Below are 27,581 nucleotides of genomic sequence, written 5' to 3' on the forward strand. Positions count from 1 at the left end.
TGTACGCGGCTTAAGACCGGCTTGAGAGCACCAGTCGAAGAATGAAACTTCGTCCGGTGAGGGGTTTGAATACAGACCTCCGAGCTGACAGGATCGCGCTATATAGCAATACGCTACAGTTACACTGGCTGAAACCAGCAGTGTGTTTGTGTTTGATACTGATTTCTCGGCGTGGCTCTCAAACCGGTCTTTACTCACGTGCAGATTTACCAACACTGGCGTGCAAAGTCCACTTGAATTTGCCCGCGAAGCGATCTGATTGGCTAACTTGAGCAGCTCATAAAATAACAACGGTGGAAGATTTTTCTTTCAAATTATTGATCAGTATGACCAACACTCTAACCCTCATATACCAGGTTCATGTTGTTTCCAACCACCCTAGTAAAATTTGTATCATGTCGGTGATTTCCTTAACACTGGCATTCTGTGTAGTAATTGTAATGTTATTGATTACTTGTTGAAAAAGTTATTTGTACTTGTAATTAAGTAAAATATTTCTCAGCTAACTGTAGTACAGCCAACTTACTTTCTTCTTGTACTCTTCCCATCACTGGTTAACAACATTTGTTTCATTTTTCTTAGTTACGCATTTTTATGAACATTTAAATAAACAGACTTAAGCATTTACAAACATAAATGTTCCTCTTTAAATCATCGGACGAAAAGTCAATATTAATTATAAATGGTGTTAAATGTAGTATTAATTATGTAGCGCACAATTTTGAAACATTTTGTCCGGCAGTAGCAGAGAAAAATGCTAATATTCAAAATGTAATCTTCTTTGAAAAATCAAGAAAAGGCAGTACAAAGTAAGATGGTACTTTCGTAGAGCCTTAGCGGGTGGAGCGGTTGGAGCGGGTGAAAAAGCATGTACAAATGACGTGAAACGAGACCTGAAGTAGCGTACAGGAGAGCTCCTTCCTTGGAAACAAGAAAACCGTGCAGTTTCAATTGTCATGGAGTGCGCCCTAACTTTACTTTGTGTTACTTCATTACTTTGAATCACATACCAGGACTGCAGGAGATGCTAGAGGCCTGTTGGCTGCTTCATGCCATTTACCTATGAGGGGCCATGCAATCCCAAACTCCCCTTTGCTTGCCCGCAGCCCAATGGTTTTGTCCCTAGCCGGACCTAACGAATCCAGACCTATGGTCTTGTTACTAGCCGGACCTAACGAATCCAGACCTATGGTCTTGTTACTAGCCTGACCTACCAATCCAGACCTATAGTCTTGTTACTAGCCGGACCTAACGAATCCAGACCTATGGTCTTGTTACTAGCCGGACTTAACCAATCCAGACCTATAGTCTTGTTACTAGCCGGACCTAACGAATCCAGACCTATGGTTTTGTTACTAGCCGGACTTTACCAATCCAGACCTATGGTTTTGTTCTAGCCTGACCTACCAATCCAGACCTATGGTCTTGTTCTAGCCTGACAAACCAATCCAGACCTATGGTCTTGTTACTAGCCGGAACTACCAATCCAGACCTATGGTCCTGTTACTAGTCGGACCTAACCATTCCCGATCTATAGTCTTGTTACTAGCCGGACGTAACCATTCCAGATCTATGGTATTGTTACTAGCCGGACCTAACCAATCCAGACCTATGGTATTGTTTCGAGCCGACCTAACCAATCCAGACCTATGGTCTTGTTACTAGTCGGACCTAACCACTCCAGATCTATGTTACTAGCCGGACCTAACCATTTCAGATCTATGGTTTTGGTACTAGCCGGACCTAACCATTTCAGATCTATGCTCTTGTTACTAGCCGGACATAACCATTCCAGATCAATGGTCCTGTTACTAGTCGAACCTATCCATTCCAGATCTATGCTATTGTTACTAGTCGGACCTAACCATTCAAGATCTATGGTCTTGTTACTAGCCGGACCTAACCAATCCAGACCTATGGTCTTGTTACTAGTCGGACCTAACCATTCAAGATCTATGGTCTTGTTACTAGCCGGACCTAACCAATCCAGACCTATGGTCTTGTTACTAGTCGGACCTAACCATTCCAGATCTATGGTATTGTTACTAGTCGGACCTAACCATTCCAGATCTATGGCTTTGTTACTAGCCGGACCTAGCCATTCCAGATCTATGCTATTGTTACTAGTCGGACCTAACCATTCAAGATCTATGGTCTTCTTACTAGCCGGACCTAACCAATCCAGACCTATGGTCTTGTTACTAGTCGGACCTAACCATTCCAGATCTATGGTATTGTTACTAGTCGGACCTAACCATTCCAGATCTATGGTATTGTTACTAGTCGGACCTAACCATTCCAGATCTATGGTCTTGTTACTAGTCGAACCTAACCATTCCAGATCTATGGTCTTGTTACTAGCTGGACCTAACCATTCCAGATCTATGGTCTTGTTACTAGCTGGACCTAACCATTCCAGATCTATGGTATTGTTACTATCCGGATCGAACCAATCCAGATCTATGGTCTTACTTAGCCTGGTCTTATCACTAGTTCTTATATTGGCAGCCCTGCATAGCGCGCTGTGACATCATCCGTGCCGCGCCATATTGGAATCAATCGCGAAGGCTAAACGTAAGCTTTACTCTAATAAACTACTCTTAGAACCCAATAACGAAAACGATGTGATGGTGGCTCCAAATTTCAGAACGTCTTGTCCACAAAACCTGTCATATATCTCATGCAAGTGAAAGTGGAACTGAAAGAGTTGCCCGTAAATAAAACTGATAAACGTCACAATATATAAGTCGTATTACTTATTTTTCCGTAACCAAATATTACTTTTGCTTTTTGTGTTTGTATTAAGAATTTATTACAAAGTACTAATTTATTAATAAGCTATGTTTACTTCTCTAATTCTATCCCTGTATTCTGGATCTAATCTGTTTTAAAACCACTATGGTTTCTTCTTTGCAGTTTGATTTGGTCTGCACTCACTCGATCTATCCCACACTAGGTCTGGTGGCGCTAAATACAGGTGGTCCTGCAGGAGTCTACGCTTTTGGGTGGCTTAGCGACAGGTAATATGTTAGAAAATGAAACCACTTTTTCCTTTGCGAAAATCAAATGATCATAAATAATTATGTCTTCCGGTCATGGCCATCTATCAACGGCTGTTAATTTCAGATAACAATCAGCCATAAGACATAGCCTGCATGGTTGCTAGGTAACATTGTCTGACCATCCATCCATACTTTACATCACTTTCTGCACGGTTGCTATGGTTACACTTCCGTCACACATTTTGTCGCATTACGTTACACAAATTTTCGGATGTCCCCAGCCATAAGACATATTCATGGTGACTCATGCCAGTGAGGAGTTAAGAGCTGTGTAAGGGTCACAGGATCATAAAATATACTAATGTCCTGTTTTAGTGTGAACAAATACAGGACTCGCATCATTTTGTAAGGAATGTGACGACATCATACTCACTCCAAATGGCCACCATTAGCGTCCAGTTAAGATTGAACCCGGCGCCCTATATTCTGGGAAGTCCTCGCAGGTACATCCATTGTCACGGTCTGTATTTCTTCGGTATGTTTAGACGATCTTCTGCATTGTCGTCCAATAAAATCCCCTTGGTTTTCCGTTTCTTGGACAAGGCCCGAATGACGGCCTTGCTCAGTGTGTGTCGGTCTCCAAACATCACCAGACATTACTATTGACATGACTTTATTGACTCTGTTTTCCAATACATTTACTGGAGTCAGAAGCTATACATCCTTGAACATGGCATAATTGTGTAAAATAATTATTATATAAAAACAAGTTATTCTATCTCTAATGGGAGAAAATTAAATAATATTCGCCTACAATCGGGCAACAGATACTGCAGTTTCTTCAGCCTGCATTAACTCTCCATCAGAGCACAACTCAGGACAGAGTGGGCATTGTCATATATGACTACATGCATACTAGTCCATGCTAAATGAAAACACTACTTCAGGCTTCGTTTTTTATTCTTTAAAATCCTTGCACTGTGCTCGGATAATCCACAAACCACCAAGTTGAGTGGTACAGACGATTGAGGCACTGGTCTTCTGAGCTCAACTTGGCAGGTTCGGTCCTGGCTCAGTCCGGTAGTATTTGAAGGTGCTAAAATAGGTCAGCCTCATGTCGGTAGATTTACTTGCACGTAAACAAACTTCTGCGGGACAAAATTCCGGCACCTCGGCGTCTCCGAAAACCGTCAAAAAGTAGTTACTGGGACGTAAAAGCAATAACATTATTATACAGGGTGTCCCGGGAGGAACGAGTCACACCTTAAGAGATGACTTAGGACAGAGTGGGCATTATCATATAGGCTATACCAAAAACATCATATGAACATATTTTTTATTTCCAATAGTTTTGGAGATACAGACCGTATTATGTAATTGTCAATTGTTAATTTACCTTTGCAACTTATGTGTAATTATTCTGTTATTATCAATTTACCTTTACAACTTATTCTCAAAAATACCCCTACCAAGTTCAATGCATTTTGCAGCTCTTTGCAGACAGATGCTGTGTTACTAATCGGAGCTGATGTGCGCACAAGCATTTAAAATGCGGGCAAGCAAGTCCTCCCTTGTTTGCACTTTTCCCTGTAGACTTCGTTCTTTAACCAAACCCAGAAACAATAATCCAGTGGCGTGATCTTGGTGGCCATGCAACACCACATCCGACACAACGTCCAGGATAAATTAGATTGAGATACTGTACTACTGCAGCAAACGAAATGTACAAAATGTGAAATACGATACTTTCTGCTAACCCAGCTACGTTAAACATACCATTTTATCAACAAACGCCACCATGGCAACCGGATTGGCCACCATGGCCACCTTAGTACAATTACCCAATACGGTCTGTATCTCGGAAACTATTGAAAATAAAGCATATGTGCATACAGTATGATGTTTTCGCTTTAGAATGATCAATACTATCACTCCTTAACATATGGCTCCTTCCTCCCGGCACACTCTGTATTTATAATTCGCAAACCGGATAATTCGCACCCGGATAATCGACAGTTTGCTGTATTTTAAGTTTAAATAGCTGGAAAACATAACGGGGCTTCCATATCGGATACAACTGTATAAAAAGCAGCTCTTTTTGAAGCAGTTTTTAACATTCAGTGGTATCACTATTTTCAGTCACCAAACTGTCTCCGACAGATGCTGCATCCGAGTATTCATTTCTCTCCTAACATTCTTTCATTAATTTATCTACATATTTTATGTAGATGTTTCTGATGGCTTAGCAGAGCAATCCTAGCATGAGACATGCGCCCACATTGATTTTATAGGGGACAGTCAAATGAAAACCGAACACCCACTACAACGTGACCATGGAATGGTTTTATTCAAAATGGATTGCCAAAAGCGTTAACACATTTATCCCTCTGGGAGACGAGATGATCAATTCCAGTTTTGTAGAAAGAGATAGGTCGCTGACGGATCCACAACCGCATCCACTCTTGCATTTTCTCGCCTAAATGAAACCGACGTCCACGAATGTCCTTCTTCTTCTTCCGTGATTCGTCGATTTTCCCAGATAAGGCCATCAATCCACCCTACCAAATCAGGAGTAATGGCTCGATGGGCCTATCCTGGGCGCGTATCGTCTTGCAGTGATGTACGCCCTTCTCGGAATCTCCTATGACACTCGTGCACACCCGCCATGGAAATGAAGTGTTCGTCATACACTGCAGACATGCGGCGATGAGTTTCGCGTACTTCAGCACCCGCAGCCACCAGAAAACGAACCACACTTCTCTGCTCTTCTTTGCTTGCCTCCATTTTTACAGCTGGACGAACACACTAGACCAGTCCTGCGTAACCCAACAACTGCGAGCATCTGTGAGTTGTAACTTTGCGGTTCTCTTACCACAGCAATGACAGTATCGATACGTAACAACGGTGTTGCCACCTTTCGTACGGAATATTATGTGTTATGGTGGATGTTCATTTGAATGCCCCTTATACTTCATGGAAGGTGGAGGACGTGGCTGGGCCTGGCGTAGCTACGTCTCTTCTTCCTCGACGTCCATATTCAAATTGTGCAATAGCAACTGAAGGATAATGTAACTTATTGTGAAAAACTGGATCCGCCTCTACCTTGGATTCAAGATGTGATATGACTGGGCAAAAAAGACTTAAAATGATTTCGTACATTATCCTGCGGCATGTTTGTTCGTAGTCGTTGCAAAGGCGGGCACAATTCGCCTCAATGAGCAGCGTTCCGTCTCAGCCAGGTATAGGAGCAGAGTATGCGCTCTGACGGAAGGTAGAGCCTAGCAAATGCTTGCATGGCTCTCCGTCACAGGGGCGCGTATCTAAACAGATTAGGCCCGGTTTATTCAAACTTCGTTAACATTTAACTGAATGTCAAAATAATTTAACAGTGAACTTAACCAAGTTAGCATTTAATCAACACTGGTTAAAACTAACAATTTGTTAAACTCTCAGTTAACTTAACTGCCCAGGTTCAAGCAATTAACATCGCTATTAGCTCAAAATATGGCAGGTGCATTAGATGCAGAACTTCTGTATCTTGATTATTTGCAATATGATAGGCCTTTTCCAGAAAGAGTTAGGAACAGAAGAGATGATTCTCATAAAGTTGATCATATGTTAGCTAACGTGAGTATACACGTAGAATTCACTACAAATTTTCTGCTAAGCGTCACTTTTAGCTTTGAACACGGATGCATTAGTTTGCTTACTTTCTATACATGGAAATAATTCCCAAAGGAAGAGAAATTTCAATCACACGTTCCCTTCTCGACTTATAATGTTTTTTCCATATTGGTCTACAGAGCAACAGCAAATTTACGGTCAAGACAAAAAATTAGAATAAATGTTGACTTCACGCCCTTGGTTTACAGCTGTATCGGAGTGCCCTCAGAAACTGCATGGTTTTGCCACTGCCTTTTAGATTCTCACTGATCGTGACTGTTATGAGAAATTAACACCGTGTTAGCTAACAGTTACCAGGAGATTTGGATAAACACAAAAATCTTAGCATGCTGGTACATTTTTAACTCTATGTTAACAAACAGTGCGTTAGTGTTATTTCAATTGAGACTGAATAAACCGGGCCATAGTGAATTTTAAAAGCTACAAAATCATTTAAAAATTTGTAAGAATAACCTGAGAAATAATTCCTAAAAGACTATAAGTATGATTCGTATTTGAGGTAGTTCATCTTATTCCGACGAGATGTCTCAAAGTGAGGATAGACTCTCTGAGGGATTTTAGCCCGCAGCCCACGAGTTCAGCGGTGCTGATCCCAAAGACTCTCCCGATGGACGACGAACGAACTGTACGATTATATTGTGTAAACATCATATACTCAGGTACATTGCCGTGGCTTTGCTTGTGCCTTGACTCCGCCTATCGCCATCTAGTCTTTACAGTACGAACTATTAGAAAGCTGCTCTCGGCTCTGCCCTCGCTCATGCCGTTAGTTCAAGGAGCGGGGCTATCCTACCTATGCTCTAGATCAGGGGTTTTCAATTTGTAAAGGCTCGAGGGCCATATTGGAAACCTTAGTCATGTTCGCGGGCCGCACTTGAATAATAGGCCAATTTTCGTAAAATTCTGCGTATAGTAGGCCTACAGAAATACCATTAGAAAATAATATGCATAATTCAATTGAAATAAAGGTTCGATAATTTTAATTACTTAGGTAAAACATTACTTTACAATTGCATAAAAGAGTGAAATTTGGATCCGGGATGAGTGGCTCAGATGGTTGAGGCAGGTTGGCAGGTTTGATTTAATATCGTTCCGAAGGTGTTGAAATACGTTAGTCTCGTGTCTGTAGTTTTACTGGCACGTAAAAGAAATCGTGCGCGACGAAATTCCGGCATCTCGGCGTCTTCGAGAACCATCAAAAGTAGTTAGTGGGACGTAAAAACCAATTATTATTATCTAAAATTTGGATTTTAAATGTTTTAAATGAAAAATAATCGATTCAAATCAAATAAATATTTGAAAAGGGGAAAAAATATTACAGAATTAATTAGTTCGGACTTGGGTCTATAAAGGATATAAAAATTAATACATATTTGAACGACCTATAAAATATTATTTTGTAACTATTCTTCACATTATTTATCAAAATGCTCTCGGGGGTGGCATTATATGGCTTCGCGGGTCACACGCGGCCCGCGGGCCGCCATTTGGAAACCCCTGCTCTAGATCGTGTCAACTCTTTAGGCCGCTGAAGCTGACGCCTCATGTGGGCGAAGACATGTTTGACGGGCGATAAATGTAGCGATCGGGCTAGCAGGCACCCATAGTATTCCCTGTACGTCGTAAGAGGTGGAGAGGATCTCGGAGATTATGAAGAAAATGAGGCTGTACGCCGTGTACGCGCATACACTAACGGTACAAACTTCCTCTTTGTCCTCTGTTAATACTGAAGATTGTGATTTATATTTATTTGCTAACTGTTGGGTTCGATTCAGCGTGGCTAACCGCACAGTTCAGGAACCTTACCTGCCGATACGACGTCTTACAATTACTGTAAATCCTGCATATTGGCACTGTACAGCCATACTGTGTTACATTTGCGGGTATAAATAAAGCACGTTTTTCTTTTTCTGTAGGATTGGACATCTGTTTGGGTAATACCAGGTAAGTAGAATTGGCGGCATATTCGAATAATGCATTGCATAATGTAGTTGGTGTTAAATGACAAACACAGCATTGTATGAATACGGTCTTATTTCGTCCAATTCGAATGTATAGAATTCAGTTAGGATGTATAAGAAGAAAGAAAAAACGCAAATACTTCTCCTAAAAGGAACGCAACGTTACCTCTTCTGTAAATATAAATTCGATTGAAATGGAAGGAAATGTTGTTACCAGCCTAACCTAACCTAACCTAACCTAAGCTTATCTTGTCACGACTTTCGTACAGTTTTCAGACTTGGCCTTTATACACTGACTGACAGAGCAAATGCAACACCAAGAAGGAGTGGTTCGAAAGGGATGAAAGTTGGGGAAAAAACAGAGACGGCACGGACGAATAATTGATGTTTATTTCAAACCGATATGCAGGTTACACAATGCGCACGGCATCGACTCAGTAAGATGTAGGACCACCGCGAGCGGCGATGCACGCGGAAACACGTCGAGGTACAGAGTCAATAAGAGTGCGGATGGTGTCCTGAGGGATGGCTCTCCATTCTCTGTCAACCATTTGCCACAGCTGGTCGTCCGTACGAGGCTGGAGCAGAGTTTGCAAACGGCGTCCAATGAGATCCCACACGTGTTCGATTGGTGAGAGATCCGGAGAGTACGCTGGCCACGGAAGCATCTGTACACCTCGTAGAGCCTGTTGGGAGATGCGAGCAGTGTGTGGGCGGGCATTAACCTGCTGAAACAGAGCATTGGGCAGCCCTTGAAGGTACGGGAGTGCCACCGGCCGCAGCACATGCTGCACGTAGCGGTGGGCATTTAACGTGCCTTGAATACGCACTAGAGGTGACGTGGAATCATACGCAATAGCTCCCCAAACCATGATGCCGCGTTGTCTAGCGGTAGGGAGCTCCACAGTTACTGCCGGATTTGACCTTTCTCCACGCCGACGCCACACTCGTCTGCGGTGACTATCACTGACAGAACAGAAGCGTGACTCATCGGAGAACACGACGTTCCGCCATTCCCTCATCCAAGTCGCTCTAGCCCGGCACGTCTGAGCGGACGCCGGGAGTGCAGGCCTCCTTCAACCAATCGATGGGAAATTGTTCTGGTCGATATTGGAACAGCCAGGGTGTCTTGCACATGCTGAAGAATGGCGGTTGACGTGGCGTGCGGGGCTGCCACCGCTTGGCGGCGGATGCGCCGATCCTCGCGTGCTGACGTCACTCGGGCTGCGCCTGGACCCCTCGCACGTGCCACATGTCCCTGCGCCAACCATCTTCGCCACAGGCGCTGCACCGTGGACACATCCGTATGGGTATCGGCTGCGATTTGACGAAGCGACCAACCTGCCCTTCTCAGCCCGATCACCATACCCCTCGTAAAGTCGTCTGTCTGCTGGAAATGCCTCCGTTGACGGCGGCCTGGCATTCTTAGCTATACACGTGTCCTGTGGCACACGACAACACGTTCTACAATGACTGTCGGCTGAGAAATCACGGTACGAAGTGGGCCATTCGCCAACGCCATGTCCCATTTATCGTTCGCTACGTGCGCAGCACAGCGGCGCATTTCACATCATGAGCATACCTCAGTGACGTCAGTCTACCCTGCAATTGGCATAAAGTTCTGACCACTCCTTCTTGGTGTTGCATTTGCTCTGTCAGTCAGTGTATATTCCTATTGACTTACCGGTACGGCATATGTACAGTAGTATTGCCATTGATGCTTTCACGATCCGTACTAATAGACATGATATAGGCTTTTGGGCTTATGCAGTGTCATGAAAATAAGGTGAAATTCTTTACATTTCGCAGAAAACTGTGCTCTGCATCATCAGAAGAAAATTTCGACTGTCCACGAGAAAGGCTTCTTAAACAATGAGCTTTTGAATTTAGACGTTATAATAGAAGTGGAAATGGTACGTTCATTCGTCACCAGATGGCTCCCCGGACGCGGTACAGCGATACCGTTCGAAGCGGAAGCTGACGGAACCATGAGAATCAGTCTAAGAATTTCACCTTATTTTCTTGACACGGCATAAGCCCAAAAGCCTATATCATGTCTACATGTAATATATTTGCTTGTGTGTATTATTACAGCGTGGTTTCACTTCAGTTCGACAAGTGATAGCAAATTTCATGAAGGAAGGTGAATTATTTACACCAGGCAAATACCGAAGAATACGGTTATAGTAATGCGTATATCAAAATAAATGTAAAAATATATGACGCTAAATTGAGTAAGGGTGTATATTTTCTCATTTTTGTCATTGAGCTTGAAAACCGACTTATTAATATATTGATTATGTACTTGGGTAAGGGAACCTCCATGACTGATACTTACATCGAGATTAGTTTGTTGATGGTTATGTCTCGCTAGTCAAGTTGGCAGCAGTAATGAGTGACTAATAAAAGGGAATAGGGTGGCGATATTTGCATTACTTGCCGAGTACTATACAAAATCTGGAAGGGTTTCAAGTCGAAAGAAGAATTACAAAGACTGGAAAAGCGTGAATGGAAGAGCAAAGGCAGCAGGTCAGTGAACGTATAAAGGAGTATTGGACACAGAGGAAACTCCAGATAAAGAAGACAACATGAAGGTGTAGTGTGACCCTAATAAGTGGTCAATTTGCAAATTAAAAATGACAGGCAATGTAACATTGAATGCTTAGTAAGATTAATCCTCATATTTCTTCTTCTTCTTCTTCTTCTTCTTCTTCTTCTTCAAGCGCCATATCCGGTCCCCAGACGTTAGCGATCACCCTGGAGAAAGCACTCCTTTTTTTAGCTAACTTGAAGAGTTGGTCGGCGTTGTTGATGCAAGTCCAGTCTTTGATATTTTGGAGCCATGGCGTCGGTGGTCTACCAGCTCCTCATTTGCCTTCTGTCTTACCTTGTAATATACTCTCTACCTCGTAGAACATGGCCTAATGACCTTTTATCAACAATAGTAGCTCTGAGTTTTGCATTTTATAACTTACCATATTTGTATAATTTATAATGGGAACTTCTCTTTACAGAATTGGTCGGCGACTGTCCTTCTTCTCCTGTTTGACCACCCTTCTGGTTGGAAGTTTGTTGACGCCAGTCGCTCAGGATTTCTGGTCATGGGCAGCGTACAGGGCCATTGTAGGCCTTACTATCCCAGCGATCTACCAAATACCCTTCATTATAGGTAATTACCTCAATATTTTCTTAGTTCTTCTCATACAGACCTACTCTTTGCAATTGAAAGTGTCCTCTTGTACTTCCTGATGGCTAATGGCCACACCTATACCATAAAACGTGCAAAGAATGACTACCCCGAGTAAAACAAAATTCACAAGTAGAAATTTACAGTGAGGAAGAGAAGATGACCTTTTATGGGCACATTAAAAGGATGAAACAAGAGAAGTTGGCTAACAAAATACTCCTTCTACAAGAAAAGTGGAAAACCAGCCTGTGTGGCTAACACAGATGCACAAGGAACTAGTGGAAGTGGGTGGCCGAGAGGAAGAGATACAGGATAGAGCAATATTCAGGAAGAAAGGTTGCGAGCGTGAGGGATGCATCCGAAAAAACACAAGCCAAGCCTCGGAACATCTCGGTGGAAGAATGACAAAGGAGAAGCCGAAGACTTAAGGAGTTTTGGCGAGAGTGCAAGGAGAAGAGCAGGTAGATGAGTAAACGTGGCCCACAGGTGGCCGTATCCATGAATAAATTAATGAATAATGAACAGTACTTAAACATACACTTAACATGTAAATTTACACACGCTTTTCAAGCAAGAGGATTCTGGAACTATGTCCTTTCGGTATTTTTAGTCGAGGTTGTAGTGCCATGGGGTATGTTTGGTTTGATTACGACTAATGAAAACTGAATTACCACATAAGAACAAGACACGTACGTGCCTTCTTAGAGTACTGACCTGCTCCTTTCCGGTGTTCTGGCCGGCTTTGAAGCGTGGGAACGAGACGTGTAAGATGAGAAATACAGAGCTCGACCAACTGCGCATGGAGCGGTTCCGCGAAGAATAAATCACCCGATAATAATTTCGTATGGCTATTTCTAGCCGAGTGCAGCCCTTGTAAGGCAGACCCTCCGATGAGGGTGGGCGGCATCTGCCATGTATAAGTAACTGCGTGTTATTGTGGTGGAGGATAGTGTTGTGTGTGGTGTGTGAGTTGCAGGGATGTTGGGGACAGCACAAACACCCAGCCCCCGGGCCATTGGAATTAACCAATGAAGGATAAACTCCCCGACCCGGCCGGGAATCGAACCCGGGACCCTCTGAACCGAAGGCCAGTACGCTGACCATTCAGCCAACGAGTCGGACAATCACCCGATACTTAACGACAACAACTCGTTAACCTACCAAAATTAAACTAACCCAAAACACTGATAAACGTTATTGTGATTGCAGAAACGATCTAACTGAGACCTTGAGCATATGTTAACTCTAATATGCACTGTCGTGACTTCATAGTCCTCGTCTGCCAGGCTGAGTGCTCAGAGACCAAGTTTATGGGTAGAATCCTGCCTAAATTTGGCGGTATTTGAAGGTGTTCCGTCAGCCTCTTGTCGGTAGATTTATTGGCAGGTAAAACAATGCTTGTGGGACAATTTACAGAACTCGGGCATTCCCGAAAACCGTAACGGTAGTTAGATGTAAAACCAACAACATTACAACAGGACGTTGACCATCCGAACGTCAGTTAAGACATGTCAAATATCTGAACCCACACTTTCTCCGTTTTCTTCGTTCTTGTTCGTTTTAAAGGCACGGTTAGGCCGGCCGGAGATCTCCCAGCCGGCCTAACGATATGCGACGGCTTCTTCTTGCACTGTGCTTTCCGTTTGTTGTATCGGTAGATTGTCCTCTTCTTCTTCTCGTTTTCCTTCTTCTTCTCAACCTGGAGGTTGGCGGGCTTGCAGATTCTTATTTTCTAAGGCCAGTGTCTTCACCTTACTGTATTCTCTTCCTTCCTTGATCTCGTCCATGAATTCCTGCCTTGGTTTTCCTCTCGTATTACGTACTTCAATTTTTCCCTCTAGCAACGCCGTGAACCATCATAAATGTCGCAGTAGGTGACCAACAATACCATTCCTTCTTTTCACAATTGTTTTCAGCAGATTCCTCCTCGTGAGTCACTCTCTCTCTTTCCATGGTACCTTCAACACCCTCCTCCAGCACCACATCTCGAAAGCTTCGAGTTTTCTTTTTTGTTCGATTCGAATATGTCACCGCCAGGTTTATAAAAGCAAGCTCGCCGAGAACAAGTTTCAGAAACGTAAGTGGCTAAGCTCCAAGCAAACCTTTTGGAAAGACGTTTCCTAGTTTGGAGTGACACAACTCTTCATTCATCATCATCCATTTTCGTGTCCGGTCAGCATTTCCGAAAAACTATAGTTGCGATGGCCTTGTTGTTTCCTCTAAAACCATCTTGTTATATGCATGGGTTGTCCAGGAGGGGACGGATAAGTAGATGGCTTGCGTCTTGTTCAGCACCACATTCACACGAGGTGTCTGCGTTTGCTGGAAGGATCCACCATTTCTTCAGGTTGGTGTTGCATCGAGGGACGCCCACTCTTAAGCGGTTGGGGGACCTCCATACAAAGTAAGATAAGTCAGCACCAGGAGTAATTCTTCTTTTGGTGACATGTCTGTGGGCAGTGAGCTCCTCCATCTGTTAAGACGAGTTGTCTCTGGTGTTCCCTCTAGCGGCAGAGTCCTAGCAAGAAATAACCTGCATTCGTTGTTCGTCTTCTAGATATACTTGTGCGATCTATTCTCCATCTATCCATCTATCGAGCACTTCACGATTGTTTATTTTTGTTTATTTTCATGTTGCAGTTAATCTTTAGTATGTTCTTCATAAGGTGTAGTACGTTTTGTAGCTCTTCTTCATCATTTCCCAGCAAAGCAATGCCATCTGAAAAACGGATTGTTTTGTAGCATTCTCTGTTCAACATTATACCACTCCTGCTCGTTTATGAAAACTATTTCATTGCATGCTCTATGTACAGTGAGTTTCTCTCACCGGTTGGCCGGCAGGCGCGCCCAGGTTATCTGCTTCCCGTTATACAGCGCAGCGACAGCACGGGAATGCCCGCATTTCGCAGTTCAGGTCCGTGCTTAGAACGTGTATTAAGTGTTGTTGTTGTGGTGGTGGTGATTATTGTTTTAAGAGGAAGTACAACTCGGCAACCATCCTCTATAAAACACTAATCAAAGAGAAAAATTGAAGGGATCCGACTTTTCCAAAAATGAAGGTATCGGCCAAAGAAAGGCAAGGGCCACGAAGGGCGTGAAAATTAAAGACTCCCTAGGCCTCGAGTGCTCTAATACCACCGGGGTTGTAAAAGAACAAGAGTTGACCAAGGCAGGTGTGATAGGATAGATGAAAGTGAGGAGCCTGGCACAAGTAAGTGGAAGCAATGCCAGGACTCAGCTAAGGGCCTCGTGGTCGCCAACCCATGGTCCCAAGTTGAGAGTCCCTGGTGCCCCTATTAGTCACCTCTTTCGACAGACAGGGGATACTTTGGGTGTTATTCTATCGCCCCCGCCCGCAGGGGGTTATTAATAGTTGATCTCTCGCTCCAACAGTTCTCGAGTTGTGAAGTGTTACTTCGGGGTATAATTCCCATAATGCCTCCACATGTGTACACGGTAGAGGAGCTGACAATCTGTACGATAATAATGCGAAAACAGCGTCTTTCAGGGAAGTCTTTAGGCGATTTGTAACACTCAGGTGAACGCCCTTCACATGAAATGTTGCAAAGTTTGGGTTGGGAAGAATTGAGAGAAAGAAGAAGAGCTGCTCGACTAAGTGGTATGTTCCGAGCTGTCAGCGGAGAGATGGCGTGGAGTGACATTAGTAGACGAATAAGTTTGAATGGCGTTTATAAAAGTAGGAAAGATCCCAATATGAAGATAAAGTTGGAATTCAAGAGGACAAACTGGGGCAAATATTCATTCATAGGAAGGGGAGTTAGGGATTGGAATAACTTACCAAGGGAGACGTTCAATAAATTTCCAATTTCTTTGAAATCATTTAAGAAAAGGCTAGGAAAGCAACAGATAGGGAATCTGCCACCTGGGCGACTGCCCTAAATGCAGATCAGTATTGATTGATTGATAGAGAGACCGTGTGGAAACTCTTACTGTAAACAAATTGAGAGGAACTGGTTCTTTGCTCGATAAGAAGCGAAGTGTTAAAAGACGTGTACTTAACGAGGAAAAAGTAAATGAAATGTTTCCAACACCTCCTGCCATAAGGTACGAGCTTATTTTCTTAATTCTTAATTACTAAATGTCTTAATTCTCCTTTTCTTAATGTTAATTGTTAGTTCATGTCATGCACGGATAAAGTGAGCGAAGCGCTGTCCTTGTTGCTACGCCACGGAGCGGGGAGTGATGAGTCAAAGGGAGGCAGATAAGCTCGGCGAGCCTGTCGGAACCGATGAGAGAAACTCACTGTACAAGTTAAGCAATAGTGGAGACATCCACATCCTTGTCGAACACCTTTATCAATCTTTCCTTGAAGTTCTTGCTGACGGATGAGGATTTTCTGATTTATGTGTAGCTACAGGATTCTTCTTCTGTTTCTGTAATCTATCCTTGCATTCTTGAGCAGTTTAAACACTGTGTTTCAGTCCACATTGTCAAGTGTCTTTTCAGTGTCAACGAAAATACCTTTTCTTTTTCTTTTGCAAGTTGCTTTACGTCGCACCGACACAGAGAGGTCTTATGGCGACGATGGAACAGGAAAGGGCTAGGAGTGGGGAGGAAGCGACCGTGGCCTTAATTAAGGCACAGCCCCAGCATTTGCCTGGTGTGAAAATGGGATGGGGTTCGCACCTACAATCTGCCGAATGCTGGATACTGGCCGCACTTAAGCGACTGCAGCTATCGAGCTCGGTGACGAAAATCTCATGACCTTTTCGTTAAATCTCAGCGTTTTTCTACAATTATTCGGAGACTATATAGCTTCTCGTGTTCCTCGGTTTTATGGATTTTATGGAAGGCGAAACTATATTATTGCTACTCCAGAAGCACCACGAAGATTCGAGTATGCCATCGCCAGGTATATAAAAGCAGGTTCGCCGCGAATAGGCAGGATTTGTTGGAGTAGTGTTAGTAGTTGACGTTGTAGTTTAGTTGTTGGTGTTGAGTTGCCGAGTGATATGTGTTTGGTGTGTGGAGCAATCAAGTGAGTTGATTGTGCGAGTTATCGATCACGCAAAGTGTATAGCAGTCGTGCGCTGTGATAGTCAACAGACTTGTTTTCGAATTTGTGTGCATGTAGCTGCTATGTAAAGTGACTGTGGTGCGTGCCAAATAAAAGGTGAGAACTGTTAATAAAGATTATGGAAGGGTAGCCCGTTCCTGGAAAATATATGTGTGTATACTGATTGGGACAAGATTAAATTACAACAAAAAAAAAAAAACAGACAGTGTTTTGATCGTAATGTTTCTGTCAAGCATCTGACGCCAATTAGCTTTCAGCCCCGTCAAAATCATTTCGTAAGAACAGCGTAGTATCTCTTCATCTGAATATCTATGGTTTGTGGGAAACCTCAATCTGTTAGAGCAAGTAGATTACGTACTGTTGCACACCACACATTGAAAATTTGACTTCAGTAAATTCTTACACATTTTTCAACTTAATGATAATTATTTATTATTTACATATTTTACGCCCACATTGGAGCACTGAAATCAATACATTTGAGTTAATTTCTTCTTCTTCTTCTCCCAGAACGTTTTCATCCTCTCCGACCTGGAAGCCCTTTGTGTGTCCGATATAGTATATTGTTTCCGTTCAACTGCTTTTAGTTTGAGACTTATGCTTTTGTTCTTCAAAATCCTCTTCTCTTTTCTGTCTTTGATTTGTTGCCGAGATATACCCAATTCTTCCAAATCGTCCTGAACTTCTTTGAACCAATTATTATTGATTTTATTCTTCAAAAAGTAATCGAATAGTTGTTTCAATATCCTGGTGTCTGCTAATCTTGATATGTGACAGAAAAAGGAAATTCTTCTTTTACGCATTGTAGATATTATTGATTCACATTCACGATAGACAATGTTGTTAGGCAACAATCTCCACTGTCCATCAACTTGATGTTTTTTATTAATAATTGTTCTAAGAATTCTTCTCTCAGTTTTCTGTAATTTGTCTGTTGTAGATTTTACATTTAATTTGAATAAAGTTTCACTAGCATAGGTTGCCTCTGGTTTAACTATGGAATTATAGTGTTTCAGCTTAGCGTTTATCGAAAGAGATTTTTTTTTATAGGTTGGCCAGGTAAGTCTTTGTGCTTGTTTAAATTTAGTTGTTCTGTGTTCTATTGCTTCTTTTTCATTTGTGTTCCATGTTATTATTTCCCCAAGATATTTGAATTTCTGAACAATTTTAATCTCTTTATTACTGTTCAGCTGAATAACTGGTAAATCAACTTTAAAAGTTGGCATCATTTCTGTTTTTTCAAATGAAATTTGTAATCCCATTTTTTTAGCTATAATTTCTAGTTGTTCAATTTGAAATTTAGCCTCTTCTATTGTATTTGCAAGTAATGCTAAATCGTCCGCAAAAGCAAGGCAGTTGAGTTTAATATTTCTACCGATCTTGATAGTTGGTTGGCATTTCTTGTTCCATTCACGCATAACCTTCTCCAATGCACAATTAAATAACAATGGTGAAAGTCCGTCTCCTTGTCGAAGTCCAGTTCTTATAGTGAATGATTCTGATAATTCACCTCTAAATTTAACTTTTGCCTTCGTATTTTTAAAAGTCATATTAATGAGGTTAACAAGTTTTTGATGTAAGCCAAATTCTTTAAGGCTTTTTAATAATGAGTCACGATGAATACTGTCGTATGCTTTTTTAAAATCTACAAACGTGATGACCAGACCCTTACTTCGAACTCTTTGGTGCTTCATTATCCATTTTAAACTAATGATTTGATCTGGACAGCTTCTACCTGGTCGAAATCCTCCCTGATATTCTCCAAGTTCTTGGTCGAGTTGTTCTTGGATTCTTGTGTATATAATCTTGGATAAAATCTTGTATGTAATATCAAGTAAGGATATCCCCCGATAATTATTTGGATCGGAGCGATCACCTTTCTTGTGCAGCGGGTGGATTATCGCTGTATTCCATTCCTCAGGAAGCTTCTCCGTGTTCCAAATATCAATGATGTATTTATGTAGGTTTTGAATAGTCTGATCATTAGCATTCTTCCATATTTCTGCTACTATTTGATTCTCTCCTGCTGCTTTGTAGTTTTTAAGTGCATTAATTGCCGTTTTCACTTCATTGTAAACTGGTGGTATAATCTTTTGTAATGGAGTTTTATTTTTTGGGTTAGGATCAAATTCTAAATGTTCCACAGGATCCTCACAATTAAGTAACTCTTTAAAGTATTCTGCAAGAATGTTAGCATTATCCTGATTATTGTGTGCCATTTTACCATTTTTATTTCTTAACATAAGTGTGGGAGGGGTAAATTTAGATTGATATTGCTTGAATGTTTTGTAATAGTCTCTTGTTTTATGCTGATTGAATGTTTCTTCTATAGTGCTAAGCATTTCCTTTTGATAATTCCTTTTAATTGTCCTAATTTCTTTAGCTGTTTGTCTTCTGGCATTAATTAGTTCTTCTCGAGATTTTTCCGTTTTCCTCTGTTGATCATTTATCCATGCCTTGTGTCTTGCTTGAATTGCTTTGTCACATTCCTCGTTCCACCACGCATGTTTCTTTCTCCTTTTGATTGGGGCAATTTCTTCAGCTATGGTTTTAAGTTTGTTGATCATTGTCTCTAATTTGTCATTTAAAGGTGTTTTGGATCTCTCTAAATATATTTTATTATTTATTAAGTAACTGGGATCATAATTTCTCCTTGCTTTGAGATGATTATGTTTGTGTTTCCTTTTTGGTGTTAACTTGATTTTTATTTTTGAGATATAATGATCCGAGTCAATGTCTACCCCACGGAGGACTCTGACATTATAAATTTCTTTATGATAATCTTTATCCATGGCAACATGATCAATCTGAAACTCTCCCAATTTTACGTTAGGGCATTTCCATGTCATAAGTTTATGTGGTCGCCTCATGAATCTGGTGGTTTCCAAAACGAGTCTATGATCTGCACAAAGTTCAATTAATCTTTGGCCATTTTTGTTCGTTAATTTATGAGCTGGCCATTTTCCTACAACTGTGCGATACTTCTTTTCTCTGCCTACTTTAGCATTGAAATCTCCAAGTAAGATTTTTATATGCTCATCAGGGATCTTCGCTAATATGTAATCAAGTTCCTCCCAAAAGTTTTCAACTCCTTCTCTATCTTTATTGTTTTTGTCATTTGTTGGTGCATGGACATTTATTAAAGTATAAGTTTTATTCCCTACTTTAATTGTTAGAAGTGCCATCCTCGAAGATTTTGAAGAAAATTCTTCAATTGAGTCTATTATGCTACTATGAACAAGAAAACCTACACCAAATTGAGGGACATTCTTCATTACTCTTTCTCCTGGAGGTCCTTTGTAGAGACGATAACCTCCTGATTCAATTGGGTCCTGGTCTGTGTTCCTAAGTTCTTGTAAAGCCATTATTAAAATCCTATGTTGGTCCATCACATCAGTTAAATGTTTCAACTTGCCCACCTTACTTAGTGAATTAATGTTTAATGTTGCAAAGTATGAAAATTTTCCTGATTTGTTGAACTTAATTCTCTTCTTACATAATAATAATAATAATAATAATAATAATAATAATAATAATAATAATAATAATAATAATAATAATAATAATAATAATAATAATAATAATACTAATAATAATAATAATAATAATAATAATAATAATGTTATTTGCCTTATGTCCCATTAACTACTTTTACGATTTTCGGAGATTTTCAGTTTACTGTTGTTAAAGTGCTGTATCGTGTTGTCTTTTGTTGTGCTGTGTTCTGTATTTCATGAACTTGAGATCCCTGTGTGTTGTACGCAATACGAAATATGACATCTTCCATTAAACGTAATTGCAAAGTATTGACAACAGAAAAAAACAACTAGGATCTTGCAGATAGAAAATGTCCTTGCCAGGTTTTAGATGTAGGCAAATTTATGTGGATTTTCCCTGGCGTTTACAACCTGACTAAACCGCTATGATACCTTGTCACCTCATCTGGCCTGGTAGCATGCAGAGCAGTGAGACCGGCCGATACCCCTTAATACTTCGTATCATTCATTCCTAATATTCCCTGCTGTCTCTACTTAGAAATAACAGCATGTCGGAGGCGATGTACCTTGTGTTGATCGCCACGCGGGGGGTTGCGGGCTTCATGGGTCACCCCCGAAAGAAAAGGCTAGAAAACGCAGAGCTATATTTCAACAGCGATTAGTTCACAAAATAAAGGTAAGCCAATTGTGTAATTTAATCGAAATAATTCAATTTGCATGGTAAAATTATGGACTTAAATGTTTTGCACTGTCTGATGTTCGGTTATCCGAACAATCGAATGTCCGAATTATATTTGGACCCAGTTGGTTCGGATAATAGATGCCCTACTGTATTATTATTATTATTATTATTATTATTATTATTATTATTGTTATTATTATTATTACAAAGCTTCTGGTCCAGTGCATAATTCACTAACTGCTGTTTGTTCGTACTTGTCTACATCATGTATTCCTGTGTGTGTGTGTGATAATGTGTTGGCTGTTTTTCTGTTGGATTCTTGTCCTCAAAGCAATATTTACAAAGTAGGAGTGTTCTGATTAAAAGCTAAGGCACGTTATTATGAATGGGGCGCTCAAGGTACGTAACAGAATGTTCGCTGAGCTACGCAGTTTAGGATATTGATTTGGTAATCGAGCTATCTTCTTAGCACAGCACTTGGCTATGAAGGACTAACAGGATTTACTTCGATGGAGCCGCGTCCCAATTTCCGCGTTATTCTCTAACCACGAAGTGGGATTGGCACTACCTGCCCAAGGCTATTAAATGAATACGTTAATACAGTTATTTGGATCGTTAATGGTATAACAGTGATAAATGTTCCGAAAACTTGGTTGGGTATTCAATATTTTATTTGTTTTTGTAGTAAAAGCACACATCGGATGGAAGTAAAATATAAAATAAATCACATCAATTGCTTGAAAAACCAATATTAAATAAATATCACAACATGATAAGGCCCAGAAGAGAAAGACATACATTGTCAGATCAAAGCTCTTCGGACACCTAGTCGCAACTATCCTCTAACTGTTCCTCAGATATACTGCTCAATAGTGGATATTCATTATTGGATTTGATCCTCCGTGGCTCATGCGGCAGTGCGACGGTCTCTCACCGCTGGGTTCCCTGGTTCAAATCCCGGTCACTCCATATGAGATCTGTGCTGACAAAGTGGAGGCGGGACAGGTTTTTCTCCAGGTACTCCAGTTTTCCCTGTCATCTTTCATTCCAGTGACACTCACCAATATAATTTCATCTGTCAGTCATTAATCATTGCCCCAGAGGTGTGCGACAGGTTTTGGCAGCCGGCTCAATTCCTATCCTCGCCGCTGGATGGGGGCTTCATTCATTCCATTCCTGACCCGGTCGAATAACTGGAAACAGGCTGAGGATTTTCATTTTCATTGTTTCGGATTTATGCCAAGTGAAATGAAACAAAACTGCAGGGAAGGGTTTAAGTTTCGCAAAATCTTCTGAGAAAGGGGAATGAAGTCTTGGCTAGGTGTAGTTGTAAGCTTGGATTCGATAAACGATGGGTTTGAAGAACCCCACCGTCGGCAATTCTAAAGAAGATTTTCCGTGGTTTCTCATTTCCATATTTTGAAAATACCGGGGTTGGACCTTAACTAAGGACCACAGCCACTGTATCTCCCATCTTGCTGTCATCGAAATCTATATAAGAGCGACGTTAAACTGTTGCTTATTGACGAACACTAAACATAACTTCATATAAACGATGACGAAGAATTAATGTTGTAAATTAGGTATGAATCTGATTAATATACCGGGTGTTATCCGCGAGGATGATGCAGTCTTTCAAGTATGCTGGAGAAGGGTACACATACGACAATGTGAGACAGGGAACCCCGATCTGGGGTAAAGGCAACATGGATGCATATGAACATGGGATAAAATTACCTTCAGAATCTTTGTGTGGCGATATAATACCTTTATTTACCTGCACTACATACAGACCAGTGACGGCTTGTGCTGAATTACGTTCGTGGATTTTCTCTGTGATTCCCAATCCATTGCAAAACGTGTAATAGACAAATCTAAATTTGTATTGCATATAAGAAGTGTCTATCCGTCCTCCAATTCCGCGGAAACACCTAATGTGTCCCTCTTTCCCCATGCCCTATCAGCTTTGAAGTTCCCGAAAATTTAAAGAAAAAAAAAACACTTTTCCCTTCGCGAAAATAAAATGATCATGAATATGTCTCCCGGTCATGGCCATCAAATGTAAAGAGCCATAAGACACAGTCTGCACGGTTGCTAGGTAACATTGTCTGGCCATCCATCTATACCTTACATCACTGCCTGCACGGTTGCTAGGTAACATTGTCTGACCATCTATCCATACCTTACATCACTGCCTGCACGGTTGCTAGGTAACATTGTCTGACCATCCATCCATAACTTACATCGCAGGCTGCACGGTTGCTAGGTAACATTGTCTAACCATCCATCCATATCTTACATCACTGCCTGCACGGTTGCTAGGTAACATTGTCTGACCATCCATCCATACCTTACATCGCAGGCTGCACGGTTGCTAGGTAACATTGTCTGACTATCCATCCATACCTTACATCGCAGGCTACACGGTTGCTAGGTAACATTGTCTGACCATCCATCCATACCTTACATCACTGCCTGCACGGTTTCTACGGTTACACTTCCGTCACACATTTTGTCACGTCACGTTTCATGCATTTTCGGATGACCTCCAGCCATAAGACATATTTATGTCAAAGTACAGGTAAACATACATCTATATTTGTAAACTTCCTGATCTCGAATGACCTCGATAATAAAAACAAAGTTTTATGTATGCCTAGGGACTTCTGTAAATATGAGTTTGTCAATACTAGATCAACATTATATTCGATAAGGAAAAACATATTCTCATTTTTTGTACCTGTGTTGAGGGCATTTCCGATTCTAAGTACGATACATAGGACTTACACAAGCAAGGCTATTGTTAAGAATGCATATTCGCTTAAAGGTGGGTCTATCAGAATACTCTGGTTTGGTACATACAAGGAAATGCCATTTCCTTTAGGTATTTACATGGACTTTTTGTTTATTTTTGCAGGTCCTGAATCCAAACTGAAAAACCGTTCAGCATGTTATGATACACACTGTATAGTGACCGCCCTCTCTTTCTATCTGATGGTAAGTTCCTGCATTCCCATTATCCTTACTATTAATACATTATATCAGAGCGATAATTGCAATTTTAACGAGTACCATGCTACGTGTTGATTTACTTATTGAGGAAACTGCAATAATGATAAGAATTCTCTAGGTCGAATTTGTATTTATGGATCATCGTTCTAAGAGAAAAGAAATTACCGATTTTAACCATGTATGAATGAGGATCTAGGATGAATCTGAGATTTGATATCATAACAGGAATATAACCCTTGTAAGTAGAAAATTGGGACGCAAGTCCAGAAAGGAAAAGGACAAAGAAAGGCACCCTAAACCCCTGGCCCCTTAATACTGCTGGTTTCGGAACAGAACAACGGTAGATCACAGAACATCAATAAGTTAAGACACAACGGGCTCAGTGGCTCACACGGTTAAGGCGCTGGCTTTCTGCGCCCACGTTGACAGATTCGTTCCTGACTCAGTCAAGTTGTATTTGAAGGTGCTCAAGTAGGTTAGTGCCATGTCGATATATTACTGGCACGTGAAAGAACTTCTACTGGACGAAATTTCGGCACCTCTGCGTCTCCGAAAACCTTAAAAGTAGTTAGTGGACAAAAACCGATAAATTATTATTGTTATTTACTAAAAACAGCCTTGGCAAATCCGTCCGTCCGTTCTACTGGGCCGATTTGCTTCATTCTATTTTCAATTCTTTCCGAAATTACCTGCCGGTGAATCATGGGACGCTCATACGTCTATAAGTTGATCCTGCTTTGAGTATTCTTAAAATAAAATCATTAAATGATCAAACAAATAACTGCAGGCGAAGGCTTACCCTAACCCGCAATTCATTCTGTAGGCTACTTAGCAGCTGCTAAGCGACTAACACTTTCATTAATATTCTGATATATGTGATTTTCATTCTTAGTAGGTAATGCAGCCATGTTTGATTATTACCTGTCAAGCCAGAGAGTATACACTCCCTCTGATCACGGAGGAATACTATTCTCTGCTAGATACTCTTTGATTCTATAACCTTTTCCCAGCTTCCAAATATATTCAACGGATGGCACAGCGTTCCAAATCACTTGCGCGCTGCTAAGAGAAAAAAGTCTACGTACAAACAGACCCCATCATGACATACGTCTTAGGCATTATCTGGAAACACCCACCGAAGGATAACCTAGCTACACTAGAAAGAGTGAAGGCCATGTATCTCTGCTTGGCAAAAAACGCTCCTTCGAGACTAACCTATGACCTGAAAGGACAACCGTTCTATATAGAACTGCGATTAAAAATACCATTGCACTTTACGGCACAATACCAAGATTTACACCAAGAACTGAAAGATTTAAAAAAAAAAAAAAAAAAAAAAAAAAAAAAAAAAAAAAAAAAGCGAATATATGGATAGATTTTTACCAAATAGACGGCATGATGACGTCAGAATCGATGAATTCTGACTGCGAACTTCAGCATACCATAACGCGCTTTTTTATTAAATATTCATAAAAGCACTGAAAAGGACAGGCAAACCAATATCACTACGACAGGCATATCAAGACGAGTTATCTGACCTATTTGTAACGAATACTGCGGAGCAACACGTGTCCTCCTGTTATTATTATTATTATTATTATTATTATTATTATTATTATTATTATTATTATTATTATTATTATTATTATTATTTCAAGCATGTTTTACCTGTCTAATTTTTATAGTCGTGTATTTGATGAACATATGTACCCACTGGTCACTCATTCGATGACTCATCCATACGATCCTATGGTCATCGAGTAGGAGATGATAGATTACTACAGAGATGCCCAAAACGTAGCCCTGGGAGTAAGAGCACGTGTTGATGCTTTTGGCTGCTACTCCGAACTCAAGCCACCACCACTCGTGTCACTCGGCTGCTTGTTTGTTAATCGCGAAACTCTTTCTTTCTTCCCTGATGAAACTTTGCAAGCCATGATTAAGGATTTTTTTCTTTCTAAAATTTGTTTACGTCACACCGACACAGATAGGTCTTATGGCGACGATGGGATAGGAAAGGGCTAGGGGTGGGAAGGAAGCGACCGTGATCTTAATTAAAGTACAGCCTCAGCATTTGCCTGATGTGAACATGTGGGGAAACCACGGAAACCATCTTCAGGATTGCCGACAGTGGGGTTCGACCCACTTTCTCCCGAATGCAAGCTGACGGCTACGTGACTCAAACCGCGTAGCTATTTGCTCGGTAAACATATTTTTTATTCAACTTTAAACATTTCGGTTCGTGCAGAGTGCCCAAAGACCCGCACACCACATACTGAAACACAAAAAACACACACACACACACAAAGAGAAACAAAGGAAGAAGATAAAATTTAAACGCAGATTTCCCTGTTCAGTACTCCCCCGTTTTAATTTACCAACATTGAAAATATGATTTTAGTTCAGTAATTATTTCTTTTCCTGTTTTCATTACTTTAGCGGTAACTGTGTATCATTTTGCATTAGCGAGCTCGATAACTGCAGTCGCTTAAGTGCGGCCATTATCCAGTATTCGGGAGATAGTAGGTTCGAATCCCACTGTCGGCAGCCCTGAAAATGGTTTTCCGTGGTTTCCCATTTTCACATCCGGCAAATGCTCGGGCTGTACCTTAATTAAGGCCATGGCCGCTTCCTTCTCACTCCTTGCCCTTTCCTTTCCCATCGTCGTCATAAGACCTATCTGTGTCGGTGCGACGTAGAGCGACAAAAATAATAATTGCATTCACACGTGAGCTGATAAGAAGTAGCAACCACTGCACATCTTTAGACAATGATATTATTTGTCAAATTGCATTATTTTCTTTATAAGCTAAACAACTGCAACATTGAAATGTATATACAAGTAGGTGTTAGTATAAGGAAAATTCTTCATTGAGATAAATGACATCAAGGAGGTTGTCATAAGGGTTACAAATCTGTTCATTTGGCCTAGGATTTATACGGAATAAAAATGTCTAAATAATTACGCATACAGGGTCTCTCTTACAAACACAGTCCGAGCACACAGTGGTTGTACTCTGCGCTACAGAAGCTGCCTCACCTCAACTTAAGTCGCGCGCGCCTCCCTGCTTTAAGGTTGTATACAATCATACAAAATCTTACCTTATAAAAGATGCTCGAAGTGCCATCCTTCATAATGAGTGACTTCATAAACACCATTAGGATTATCTGCATACCAATAGCGAGAGTTATGACTGTTTACATGACTATTAAGATGGGGCCGATGACCTTCGATGTTAGGCCCCTTAAAACAACAAGCGTCATCACTATTAAGATGAAATCGGGCCTCATCCGAAAAGAACGCAAGCTGTGGGTCGAATAAACGATCATTCAATGATGCAAGATACCACTCACAATATATCACACTTGTGCCTGGGTCAGCGGGTTTTAAACAATGGGTCGGTGTAAATCTGTACGGTTTGATGTGTAACAATTTTGTAGCTCTGTGTGCAGTAGAAACCAAAACTCCTACTTATTGTGCTAATTTTGTGAGCGATGGTTCATGGTGTCGGTTACTG

The 27,581-nt window shown here is 41.1% G+C and overlaps 1 protein-coding gene across 1 annotated transcript in view; it reads left to right on the top strand.

The window, feature by feature from the left end:
* The window catches only part of CarT (Carcinine transporter), a 95,998-nt gene that overhangs the window by 36,118 nt on the left and 32,299 nt on the right, over positions 1-27,581 (top strand). Inside the window, exons 4-5 of the mRNA XM_067146368.2 lie at positions 2,917-3,020; positions 11,662-11,816. Coding sequence (XP_067002469.2) covers positions 2,917-3,020; positions 11,662-11,816 — 259 coding nt within the window. The remainder of the gene's footprint in view (positions 1-2,916; positions 3,021-11,661; positions 11,817-27,581) is intronic.

This window comes from Anabrus simplex, chromosome 4, assembly GCF_040414725.1.
Source record: "Anabrus simplex isolate iqAnaSimp1 chromosome 4, ASM4041472v1, whole genome shotgun sequence".
Lineage (NCBI taxonomy): Eukaryota > Metazoa > Arthropoda > Insecta > Orthoptera > Tettigoniidae > Anabrus > Anabrus simplex.